The sequence below is a fragment of the Megascapheus bottae genome, chromosome 7, assembly GCF_031878675.1.
Source record: "Megascapheus bottae isolate mThoBot1 chromosome 7, mThoBot2.hap1, whole genome shotgun sequence".
Classification (NCBI taxonomy): Eukaryota; Metazoa; Chordata; class Mammalia; order Rodentia; family Geomyidae; genus Megascapheus; species Megascapheus bottae.
Genome location: NC_143515.1, coordinates 24,193,216 through 24,205,795, shown reverse-complemented (window position 1 = coordinate 24,205,795; position 12,580 = coordinate 24,193,216). Strand labels below are relative to the sequence as shown.

The window sequence follows — 12,580 nt, the reverse complement described above, 5'->3', positions numbered from 1 at the left end:
AGGCAAGCACTTTAACCACTAGGCCAAACTCCCAGCCTGAGAAATCTAATTTTAAAAAGAAAAATTATTAGTAAACAACAGTGCAATGCCGCTGTAACTTTTGTTGTCCTTTACAAAAGTACTGATCAGGTCAGGAATGTGGCCTAGTGGTAGAGTGCTTGCCTAGGATGCATGAAGCCCTGGTTCAATTCCTTGGTACCACAAACAGAAAAAAACTAAAAGTGGTGCTGTGGCTCAAGTGGTAAAGCACTGCTAGCCTTGAGAAAGCTCAAGGACAGTGCCCAGACCCTGAATCAAGCCCCAGGACTGGCAAAAAAAAAAAAAAAAAAAAAAAAAGGGTTCATCAGCATTATACCAGAAATTAAAAGCAAATACCCAAAACCAGTCTTTGATTCCAAGCATTACTATAGACTACACTGCCAAGTAAATTCAAATGAACCAAAATTTTTAGTCCTAATGTGGAACTAATTATCAGCCAGTACATAGGTAAGAATAGAAATAATTTTAGCAGCTTACAAAGGCTAGAAAAAGAAATCACTAATTAGAAATTGCTGGACTCCTCTATTAAAAATTGCAAGCATTCTTCATTCATAATATAAAATGTGTACACTATGGGAAAAAAAATAGGTGTCCTGGAGAGGCAAGCTCTAAATTTTATACCTATCATTACCTCTGTAATAAGGAAATTTTAGTCAAATCTAACCACAGAAATTAAGGCTCTCAATTACTTAAAAAACAAAATTAAAAAAAGCAAATGTGAAACAATTTGGTTGCAGGTAACTAAAAGACCATTAACTTTGAAATCACCCTTAGAATGAAGCATTTAGGCAAATATTTCACCCAATGGTTCCAAATACTACTTACACTAGATACAATGATTCTTATGAAAAAATGTCATAAAAATATCATAGGGTCATATGGAGCTTAGCAAACAGAAAATTTGTTGAAACAACCCTATATATATATAATTACATAGTACAAATGTAAGATAGACATTATATAAATAAAAAATAGTTGTTTTCAAATGAGACACATAGACTTTAGACATAAATTAGAAAAATAAAATTTAAAAACTCTACCTTACTCTTCAGAATCTTCTCTTTATTAAGAACTATAATCTTATAACTTTTATAACGAGTTAATAATTTTATTATATGCTAAGAATACTAATTTATATGAATGAGTTAGATGTAATTAAATTGGAAAGGAGATGGCAGAATACATTCAATGTTAGAGGAGCATCTACTTTTATTAGAATGTGTACATGCCAAAATATCTTTGTGGGGGCCAGGAGTTTGGCCTAGTGGTAGAGTGCTTGCCTAGCATGCACGAAGACTCAGGTTCGATTCCTTGTTGCCACATACATAGAAAAAAGCCAAAAGTGGTACTGAGCTCTAGCCTTGAAAAAGCCCAAGGACAGTGCTCAGTCCCTGAGCTCAAGGCCCAGGACTGGCAAAAAAAAAAAAAAAGAAAAAGAAAAAAGACAAAGAGATACAAAAATATCTTTATGTAGAAATATTATAAAAATAAATGCCTGGCTAATTAGCTATCACCATCAAGATCATGGGTTGATAAACAATGATCAGTAATTTGACCTGTCTTCTGATACTGTAAATTAAGTTTTACTGAACACAGCTCTGCCTATATACAATGCCATAGTACAAATGCTTCAAGGTACAAATCATATAACTAAAAAATAGTTGTTTTCAAGTGAGACACACAGACCTGAGATATAAATTAGAAAAATAAATAGCCTACTCTACTCTCTAAAATCTCCTCTTTATTGAGAACTACAATCTTAAAACATTTTCTGAATTAAGGAAAAAATACTGAAGTTTATCACGATTATGTCTAAGACCAAAGTACACATATTTTTCATCTGGAAGTATACCGCCAACTTAATAAAAGGAATTCCTAATGAGTGTAAGGGTCAGAAAAAAGAAAAGAAAAAGATTGTTTCATTTTACTGCATATATATATTTATACTAATGCAAAATCTGAAGAGAATGAATATCAATTAAAATATTTTAAGGCAATTCTGTCTTTGATCTCTCCAAAGATCATTTGCCCCAGAAGTTATAAGATGGGAAAGAAAAGTCCCAGATTGGTTCGTCTACCCATCGCAGTTCCCATGAGCCTCTCTGGTTCTGTGCATACTGGATGTGGATTTCATATTTAACAATGAGTATTCTTTCATATGAGACTTAGATATAAGCAATCTCTTGCATTTATTGATCAAAAAAAAAAACAGAGAAAGCTTACTAAAAGATCATACATGAGTCTCCAACATAGTACACACCTATGCACTTTCAAGGTAAGTTTAAGAACCATTTTCATTTAGCAGGCTAACTCTAGCACCATCTAACCTCTTCCTAAGAGGCAGTACCACTTCTGTATAGCATATTTTCCTGTATCAATAATAAACTACTTTAGTGATATAAGCAATCTCTTGCATTTATTGATCAAAAAAAAAAACAGAGAAAGCTTACTAAAAGATCATACATGAGTCTCCAACATAGTACACACCTATGCACTTTCAAGGTAAGTTTAAGAACCATTTTCATTTAGCAGGCTAACTCTAGCACCATCTAACCTCTTCCTAAGAGGCAGTACCACTTCTGTATAGCATATTTTCCTGTATCAATAATAAACTACTTTAGTGATATTAAAATTAGAACATGGGCCAAGCACCAGTGGGTCATACCTGTAATCCTAGCTACTCAGGAGGATAAGATCTGAGATCTGAGATCTCACAGTTCAAATCCAGGAAAAGTCTGTGAGACTCTTAACTTTGATTAAGCACCAAAGAAACCAGAAGTAAAGCTGTGGCTCAAGTAGTAGGATGGTACAGTGGTAGAGCAACGTGATAGAGCAAAAAAGCTAAGGAACAGCATCTAAGCCCTCCATTCAAGTGCCCAAACTGACAACAAAAAAAGGAGAAAATGTATATACATAGTCTATGTTTAAACAAAAATCGAAATATACATACCTGCTTACCAGTGAAACCCTGACAAATGACCTTTGTATTTTTATCAACACGGAGATATTTCCGGGAAGCTGTATAAGAACAATGCCGAACTCCACTCTGTTGCACTATAAAGAAAGAAAATGTGAGTTTCCATACTTTTAACCATGAAATCAACTTGGCGACAAAAAAATATACTCTAGTACAAGAGCTGTATGGAGATAATAGCAAATTTAAATGAGACACACAAACTACAAAATTAACTTAGAAACACAGAACGATCTCTGCTCTCTCCTCCAATATTTTTTCTATCGAGGACCCTAATTTGCAGTTTTTTCTTCACTAAAAAAGAAAAATTGAAGTTTTATAACTTTCACTCCTCAGAAAGGAAAACTATGCTTCGAAATTGAATGGGTCAAACTAAGCTCAGGGACTGAGAACTTAGTACACTCTCTACTAATCACATCTACCAAACTCCCACAAGTGTTCTACTTGACCAAACTTCTTTTTTTTATTAATTTTGCAAGTTGTGGGTCTTGAATTCAGGATCTGAGCACTGTCCTTGGACTTTTCTCAAGGACAGAGCTCTACCACTTGAGCCTCAGCACCACTTCTGGCTTTTTTCTATGTATGTGGTACCGAGGAATCGAACCCGGGTCTTCGTGCATGCTGGGCAAGCACTCTACCACTAGGCCAAACTCCCGGCCCTACTTGACCAAACTTTTTAAAGCCCAGTACCTGTAATCAGGTGAGCAAAGAGAACTACATCTTCAGGGGAATGAGCAAGACCTACCTACAACTAACTCCTCACAATGACACAGTATAATTCATTTTGATGTAACTCATATATCAACAGGAAATAAGGAATGTGAATGGGAAAGTAGATGACAGAGGGAAACAGAAAAAAGGTACCTATTTTTAACAACTTACTTGATGGAAAACTGAGAAATCTTAGAAGTTACAACAACCAACTCTTCCTATTTCAAAAATCAGTTAGAAAAAAAGCAGACTTAAAATTGTAGGCTACCTTCTAGAACCTCCACTAGTAAGTCACCAGCCTGCCTTGTCTGAGGTCCATCCCTAGACACTTCAAATATCCAGGCCTTCTACTTACCACTGTGTAGGCCATATATGCTAGCTCTAAAAAATAAATAATTCCCTTGCATGTTTTCTCCATGACCCACACCATGTTTTCTGCCTCGAACCTCTTTGAATCACTGTCTTGTTCAAGCTTAATGCTCTGTCACTGAAGGAGCATCAATATCTGCCATGCCAAAAGTTCTCATCCTCTAAGAAAGGCTCAGATTTTATCCTGACCATCTAGGAATGGAGCTATGTGGAAGTACCAATTGCTAGGAAACATACAGTTCATTCTTGGACTAGACCATGCCGGACAAATGGCTGACAGAACTCTTCAGCCAAGCCTTGGCACAGTGCCCATAACTAAGCACCTGATTCCAGGCCAATGGAATTAAAGCAAGAATTAAGGTCTGAGAGATTGCCCCATTGAGCTGTGCAGTAGAACCTACCTATTTCTGTCTTTAGTACAGATGAACTGATAAAAGCCATAACAAGAAACAAAACTGATGACAAATTGACACAGAGCATATCTCTTGGTCTCCCTTAGCCTTAGTCTTCCCAATTATAAATGGAATAAGGAGGCTATGATGTTAATATGAGATGATGCCTGCGGACCGGTTATCAAAGTGCCTGGTGTATTTCCCAAATCCTACCTGAGCACAAAGGGAAATCTTTTCCTAAAAAGAGAAAACATAAAATTCATATTTTAAAAGTCCAGTCAAAAATTGTTATATATGTCCCTCATGCACAAATGTTACAAATGTTAAATGAGACATTTCTACAGACATAGCCTCACTGTAAAATGGGGACATTATGTACTTCAATGGCTAATATGCTAGGGATTCATGAGTGAACAGGATAGATGTGGGCCCTATACACATGAAGCTTCCTGCTCTGCAAGACAACTACCCATTAAACAGAGAAACACAAAACTAACAAAGTACTAACTAGCTAGGTAATCATAGATCACACATGTAATCCTAGCTACTCAGAATCTGGAGGATCCATGGTTTAAAACCAGCCTGAGCAGAAATAACCCACTTACAAAATAACCAGCAAAAGCTAGGCTAGAGGCATGACTCAAGTAGTCGAGAGCCAGATGAGCAATCAAGGGAAGCAAGTGGGAGTCCCTGAGTTCAAACCTCAGTATTGGGGAATGGGAAAAGGAGTTCAATTGTGCATATACTAGTAAATTTAACAAGTTTATATTTATTAACTATATTAGTCAATTTTTACTGTTATCATGAACTACCTATGGCTAGCTACTTAGGAATAAAAGCAGTTTTCTTTTCTTTTGGAGATACTAGGGATTGAACTCAAGGCTTCACATTGGCTAAATAAGGACTCTACCAAATGAGTAACACCCCAATCCAACAAAAGCTTTACCTGCTCCATAGGGGCTAAAAGTCTCAGGTGGACAGTCTCATCTGTTTAGTTTCTAGTAAGAGCCCTTTTGGCTGCACTGTAGCTTGGCAGAGAAGCAGGAAGAAAAATAAGGACCAAGTGCATGGGTGGTCTCGCTTCATAGCAATCTACTCTTATAAGAACTCACCCCTAGAGATCAATGTCAATTTCCTCCCACTCTTAAAATTCCACCACTTTTACTGGGGGGGTAAGAGGGAGGGGTGGAAGGAGGGGAGAGTAAAAGAAAGAATGACATCCAAAAACAAATATACTCATTACCTGACTTATAAAATAGTAGTCCCTCTGTACAACATCTTAATAATAATAAAATTATATTTTTTTAAATTCCACTATATTTTTATATTGCCAGCACTAAGATCAAGTACCCAAGGGATGAACTTTTTCATTATTTTTTTTTTAATTTTTGTGTCAGTACTAGAGTTTGAACTAAAGGCCTTATGCTCTTGCTTGGCTCTTCTGTCCATGGCTAGCCTCTACAACTTGAACCATGCCAGCAATTCCAGAGTTTTTACTGGTCAATTAAAGAGTCCTTATGGATTTGTTGCCCACCTAGGCTAGCTTCAAACTATAATCCTCAAGATTTCAGCCTCCTAAGTAGCTAGAATCATAGGTGCAAGCCACCAGTGCCCAGCAGAACATGAACTCTTGAGAGACACCCAAATAGATCCAAATCATAGCATTAACCATATGTATGACGTGTATGTAATACACATGCTATTGTGGTTCTCATCTACAGGGCCTTACAAATACAAGGAGTAGCCTAGCTGGAAGAGTAGTTTATTAAAAATGCCAAACCTGCTACTCAAATGCAAAATTATGTGTACACGTAATAATGACATAATCATTTAATATTGACTTAGTTGGTTCTAAGTAATGTAGTTCACCAAATATAAATCACCAATCATGTTTAAGAAATACTAATAAGTACTAGTAAGAAAGAAAAATACTACCAATTTTTCTAAGATATATCATTGTAATAAGACATATCCTAATTTTAGAAATGTTACACCAAGCAAGGCAGCATATGCCAGTAATCCCAACTACACAGGAAGTATCAGTACAAAGATAACCATTCAAGGAAAATCCCAGGTGTGAGAGCTTATGTCTGAAAAAGAACAAAAAAACACTTAAGGCACTGAATGCTTGCCTGAATTCAAGAGAGGGAAGGAGGAAGGAAGGGAGGGAGGGAGGGAGGAAGAGAGGGAAGCAAGACTGTACTTTAAAAAGTAGTCTAGCCAGGTGCTGGTAGCTCATGTCTATAATCCTCGCTACTCAGAAGGCTGAAATTTGGAATGCAGTTCAAAGGCAGCCTAGGCAGGAAAGTCCTTAAGACTCCTATTAGCCACTAGAAAACCATTAGTGGCATTATGGCTCAAAGTGGTAGAGCACTGGCCTTGAGTAAAAAAGCTCAGTAGTCTAAGACAGTAAAATGCCTTCCTTTGGTGAAATGAAATTATTTTCCTATATTTAAGAGAAATTACTATGAACATTCTGTTTCTATAAAGCAAGTTGTTTGAGGTTGAAAATCAAATCACTTTCTCATAGCTACTTTGGTATATTTGGATCCATTCTACTTCATATTTGTGAAAATGGCAATAGATTCTAGAATCAATTTGCGATACAATGGGCAATAGGTCCTAGAATCAGAAAGATCACTGTGATCTCCTTTTCCAAATTATACTTCAAAATGTTTTCTTACTTCTAAAAACAGACCTATAACTAGGCAAACAATGGAAAAGACAAGTGGCACTTTTAAGGACAGTCACTTCTCAACCAATCACTGAGACTGCCAAAACACATACATACATAAAAACAGAGCTCAAAAAAAGAAGCTCAAGCTGTCATAAAGAAGTACACATTAATGGAAAACATACTATCAGAAGAGCTGAGTTCCAGCTGTGTAGATCAATTGGACCAAAAGATTTTCTGCATTAAGTGCCATAATTCTTAGGCTCAAAATTACTTACTCGTATTCCCTTTTACTCGAATAGCCTGGATGTATTGGAAATCTCTGACTTATGTTTCAAAAGACTGCTTTAGGTTTCTTTTGAAAACTTCACTATTTCAACCTCAAAGGTCCTTATAAAATTCTTAAATATTCTCATGGGAGAAATATTTCTCACTATCCATTTTACTTTTCCTCTTTATTTCAATTAGACTATTCTTTTTTAGGAGGTCTGGAGGTGGAAGGCAGCATATGAATTACTAACATTCTAAATCAGCCTCTGGAAGGGCTGAAAAGGCTCTGGAAGGCATGTTTACTTTTTTTTTTAACTCAAAATTAATATTACAACACTTCCACAACTTTAGCACACTTTGTACTACCAATAGAAATGTAAGAGAACTAGGAGTGAGGACAAAATTTCCTACCTACCTAAATAATTTATATCACCACCTAAAATTTTTTAAAAGTTTTCAAGGTGATATGGCTGTTTTCTTAGAAGTGAAAGTGGATAGAAATGTGGCATGCAAAGGAGGATTTAAAGGTTTTTGCAAAGTTAATAGCCTTTTACACATTAAACTTTACAATCTAAAACCCAGTTCTATTATTGGAAATATCCTGGTTTGGATCCGAGCTCTCTCAGGTCCTTAATAACACATTAATCATATGACTGGAAAATTAACCAGGTAGCAGTCTCTTTAAGGCCACTAGCTTTAGGAGTCCATGAAATAATTTGAATCCTATGGGAAGAAAAGTGAGTTTGCTGAAAGTTAAGGAACTGGACCTTTCAAACATACTCCTTTCCACTCCAAAATCTTCTATTAAGATACTAGATTTATAGGCAGCTAGAATCTTTTAGAATATCGGGCAAGCAAAAACCACAGGAAAGAGGAGGGTGCATAAGTGGGCATCCTTTCCTGTGTTTCCCCACTTCAGCTTAGCCGTTCACCACGCCTTCTAAATCTTAACTCACATCCTATTCCAATGAAGCTGAATTAGGCTCATATTCAGTACTAACGCATTCCTGGTGCTTAAACTGTACTTCATCGGAATAATGATAAACTAATCCTCCTTTCTCTCTCCTCCTTCAGCTACAACCTCCTTTGTCATTAAAATTATCCAAAAAAACTTAATAATTTCTAAATAAACACAATTCTTTCCTATTTGGCAAAATCATCTGGCCAGATCTTTGTCTTCAAATGGTGTGGTAATTAAAGGTAGCTTTTCAGTGCACTCTGGTTACTGCACGCGTTTAGAAAGTAGTCTTCTCAAAATATGAATCGCCTCAACCAATATTTAATAGAGGAAGAATCAGAAGCAAAGTGAAACAAGGGCGGGAGGGGCAGGAGCCTTAATCGAATGCCTGTTACATGAAAAATGAACGGATGAGCTTATTCTGTACATCATTTCAACGATGGCACGTGTTTTCACTTAACATCTCTTAAACCTGACCGCCAACCATGCGACACAATTTTAATTAAGTCGTTTTCACGGTCGGTGGAAGGCAAAATAATGGTGCGCCCTCAAGATTCACTGACAGTGTTATTCGTGTGATTTGGAACTTCAGCTGATTAGTTTCCCACAGACCTTAAAGGAACCAGTGCTGGCTTTCCAACCCTGACGTGACTAATTCCAAAGTTTCTTCCGTAAGTTCACCTAACAAAGCCGGAGGACTTGGAACGCGGCAAGGACCTTCAAGAGTCAGCCACCCGAGGGTGTCCCCGCAACCTGCTGCAGCTCCCGAGCAGAATCTGGTTCAAGTCCCAGCCCAACCTACGGCTCTGGTTTATTAAGCCTACAGAGAGCCACCCCGACCCGGATGGACAAACTGCCTCTCGGTTGGCCCTTCGATCCCAACAAACGGACGTCTCCCCCCCACCCCACCGTACTAGGGACAACTTCACCAGTTCTCCCTCCGAGCCCCCCTCCTGTCCCATGCCGACTTCAACCCTAGGCCTCCTCACCCTCACATCCAAAGAAGGGCCAGTCTACATGGCACCTTCACCCCTGTCAGGTCTCAGGGGGGCCCCGCACCCCAACCCGGCCCCGGCGCCCCGCGGCCCGTGCGTCCAGCCCACCCCAGTCCGTCCTCGGACGGCCCATTGGGGTCCGGGCCCCGCGGATCCTCGCCCCCCACTCCCCCCGCCGCCGAGGCCCCGCCCTGGCCGCGGCCTGCACCAGGACTTTCGGCCAAACTGGCCCCGGACCCCGAGGAGACCAAGAAGGCAGACTCCCGGCCGACTCACACAGGAATGTGCGGCACAGGAGGCGAGCAGCGACCAAACCGGTGCTGCCGGAGACCATGATCGCGGTGGCAGCTGCAACCGCGAAGGCTGCGGTCATTCCCCCAATGACACTCCGAGTGCCCCCCCGGGGGCCTGAGAGAGAGGCCCCGCCACGAGGACAGGGTGGTTACCGCAGGCGCCTGAAAGAACTTACCTCCACAGAGCCTCCTCTCAGAACGCTATGGGGTCTCCGGTGGAGAAGAAAACAAACGAGCCATCAAACAGAGACTAACTCGACTCTTCTCAGAAATGAGGGGGTGTTTTTTGTTCGTCTTGATAACGGAGGCAGCTTTAGGGAACCCGGGTCGGGGCGTGGCATTGTGGGAAATGTAGTTTATGATCCAACCTGACGGTTCAAGCGGAAGCGTGGGTAAAGGGAAGTGAGAGGGTGGCGGGTCAAGCCCGGGGACCCAGCCTGTGCAAGTGAAAGGTGTACAGGAACGCGAGGTGAAGACAGCTGTACCTGGTCCTCGGCCAGTTCTTCCCACCTGCGTTTTCTTTATTTGGCTCATAGAGCAATGCTTCTCGTGCCCATCCTCTTGAGGATCAGGTTGCTTTTGCTCTAGGCAGTCGAGAACCAAAAGCTACCCTACTGACACTAATTTTGGTTAAAAAAAGAAAGTAGCATACGGCCTTGACTAGTACTTAAGTGTGCGGGTACCTCTTCCCTAGAGATCCTAAGAACTTAAAATGGGATTTTGACCTATGTTTGGGTCCATTTCTTCTGTAAGGACTATAAGGGGACTTCCAAGTCTCAAAGTCAGGGGGTAGACAAGAAATAATCTGCTTCATTGCCTAATACCGTATTCCAGAGATTTATTATCATCAATAAAATTATAATCTTGATTTATTAAGACCATCATTATGATTCGCACCAAGCCATGTGGTGGTTAAGTGGGATTCATTTCCCAAAGAGATTGCTCAATATTTCCTCTATGACCCAGATATATCAGTTTCATGCTGGATATAACTAAAAAAAAAAAAAAAAAAAAACCACCTCCTTCATGTAGTAGACACTACTCTTTCAATAGAATTAAATAATACCAGGGATCTCCAAATATGTTCAATATGAAGACACATTTTAAGTAGTAAAATTCTTCCTGATCCTTTGTTTGGTAACAGTAACACATTTAGTTTAACATTTAGCTTGTTGGTAAAATACATGATGCAAAAAATTAATAGTAATTACACTGAGAATATAATGAATTTGAATTTCCATAAAGACAATGATTTAGCTTAGTTTCTGTAATGTATCCCTAGCACCTACAACAATGTTGTTGAACTGAATTGGTGTATAAAAGAAATAACAGTATATGCATTATTGAATCCACAACTTGTGGTAGGCATTGATTCTTCTCTCCCTTATAATGACTATACCACACCCCAATTCTATAGCTTGTGCGGGACACTTGCACAATACAGAAGTATGCTACTTTTTAAATTTAGACTGAGTTTTTGAATCAGACAGGTTTGGATTCAAATTCTGACCCATCCACTGAGTTTCATGTTTGGGTGGGGTTGAAATTCCCTATCTCATTAATTTAATGTAAGCAATTTATGCATTTAGTGTGTTAAAAGGAAAAAATCTCTTGGTATATTGTAAGCATAGGATAAATGGTAGTTATTTGAAATAGGTTTTTTTTTTTTCACATGACAGGGTGATTTTGTTTGGTGGTTTGTTTCTTAGCTTTGTTGCAAGTACTGGGCCTAGGTGCTGTCACAGGCTTTTTTTTTTTTTTTTTGCTGAAGGCTACCACTCAAACCAAGGCTCCTCTTCTGGCTTTTTGGTGGTGAATGCATAGAGATAAGTGACTCATGGACTTTCCTACCCGGCTGTCTTTGAATCTCAATCCTTTGAGCTCAGTCTCCTGAGTAGCTAGGGTGACAGGCATGAGCTACTGGTAACCATCAGGACAATGTTTTGAAGGTTTGCCCTGATGTAAATAACCAAATATAGAATAGTACATGTTCATTGGTCTCAGAAGTTTGCCTAAAACTGTGGGCTATCAGTGATAAGTGATATCCACATTCTAAGGAACTCAGTTCAAGAGCTCCCTCTCTCCAGAGTTTAATAAGAAATGGCCAAACTCATCCCTGGATTTTCACTATTTCAGCCTACCCACCAGAGATTATTGATGAGAAAACTAATGGTTCTTCATCTTCAGTTTAATGTTTTCCTTCCTTCTTTAGCCTACTTGATGAGAGAGAATTCCTAGCCAAAAGAAGACTGGCACAAAATTCCAGATTAAACTGCAGAAACTCATGGGCCTGCCTCAGAATGCTTTGGGCAAATTGAATTTAGATGGCAGATCTAAAAGTAGAAACTTTTGTCTACCTCCTTTCCTGGAGAATTTAGAAGGCAGGAGACTGGCTAGAGCAGCCTTCATTGACAGGTAAGACTGTATAGCAGGTTGAATAATATTCCTAGAAGTGAAGGGAATTCCAGTAGGGGGAGAGGGAAAGCTAGGCTTCCCTCTAAAAAGAGAGGGCAAGGAATCCTATCATTAATATATACACTTTCAAGAAGTTGACGAAATAATGCATGACTCACATTAGGTACTATGTAAAGTTCTCTTCACAAAAACATGGAAGAAGAGTTTATGAAAAATCCATGACTTGCCCACAAAGAGCCAGCATTCCAGAAAATATGGAGCAACAGAACAGAGAAAATACCACCGTATCAGATATTATACTAAAATAGCACCCCTCTTAGAGGAGACTAGAAGATGGGGTCAAGGATAGAAGAGTGACAGACTGAAAAGGCAGACCTTGATACTTCTTAGCCTCAGGATGCCTAAGGAAAGGAAGAGGAGCTTTAAATTAGTATAAAGTTGACTTTTTATATCAGATAGACCAAAAAAACACAACAACAAAAACAAAAAA

The 12,580-nt window shown here is 39.0% G+C and overlaps 1 protein-coding gene across 1 annotated transcript in view; it reads right to left on the bottom strand.

Annotated features, from left to right (window-relative positions):
- Positions 1 to 9,780, bottom strand: part of Suclg1 (succinate-CoA ligase GDP/ADP-forming subunit alpha) — a 31,979-nt gene extending 22,199 nt beyond the window's left edge. The window contains exons 1-2 of the mRNA XM_090336589.1: positions 9,659 to 9,780; positions 2,990 to 3,093 (exon numbers count right to left, since the gene is read on the bottom strand). Coding sequence (XP_090192715.1) covers positions 2,990 to 3,093; positions 9,659 to 9,755 — 201 coding nt within the window. The 5' untranslated portion in view covers positions 9,756 to 9,780. The remainder of the gene's footprint in view (positions 1 to 2,989; positions 3,094 to 9,658) is intronic.
- Positions 9,781 to 12,580: the final 2,800 nt, after the last annotated feature.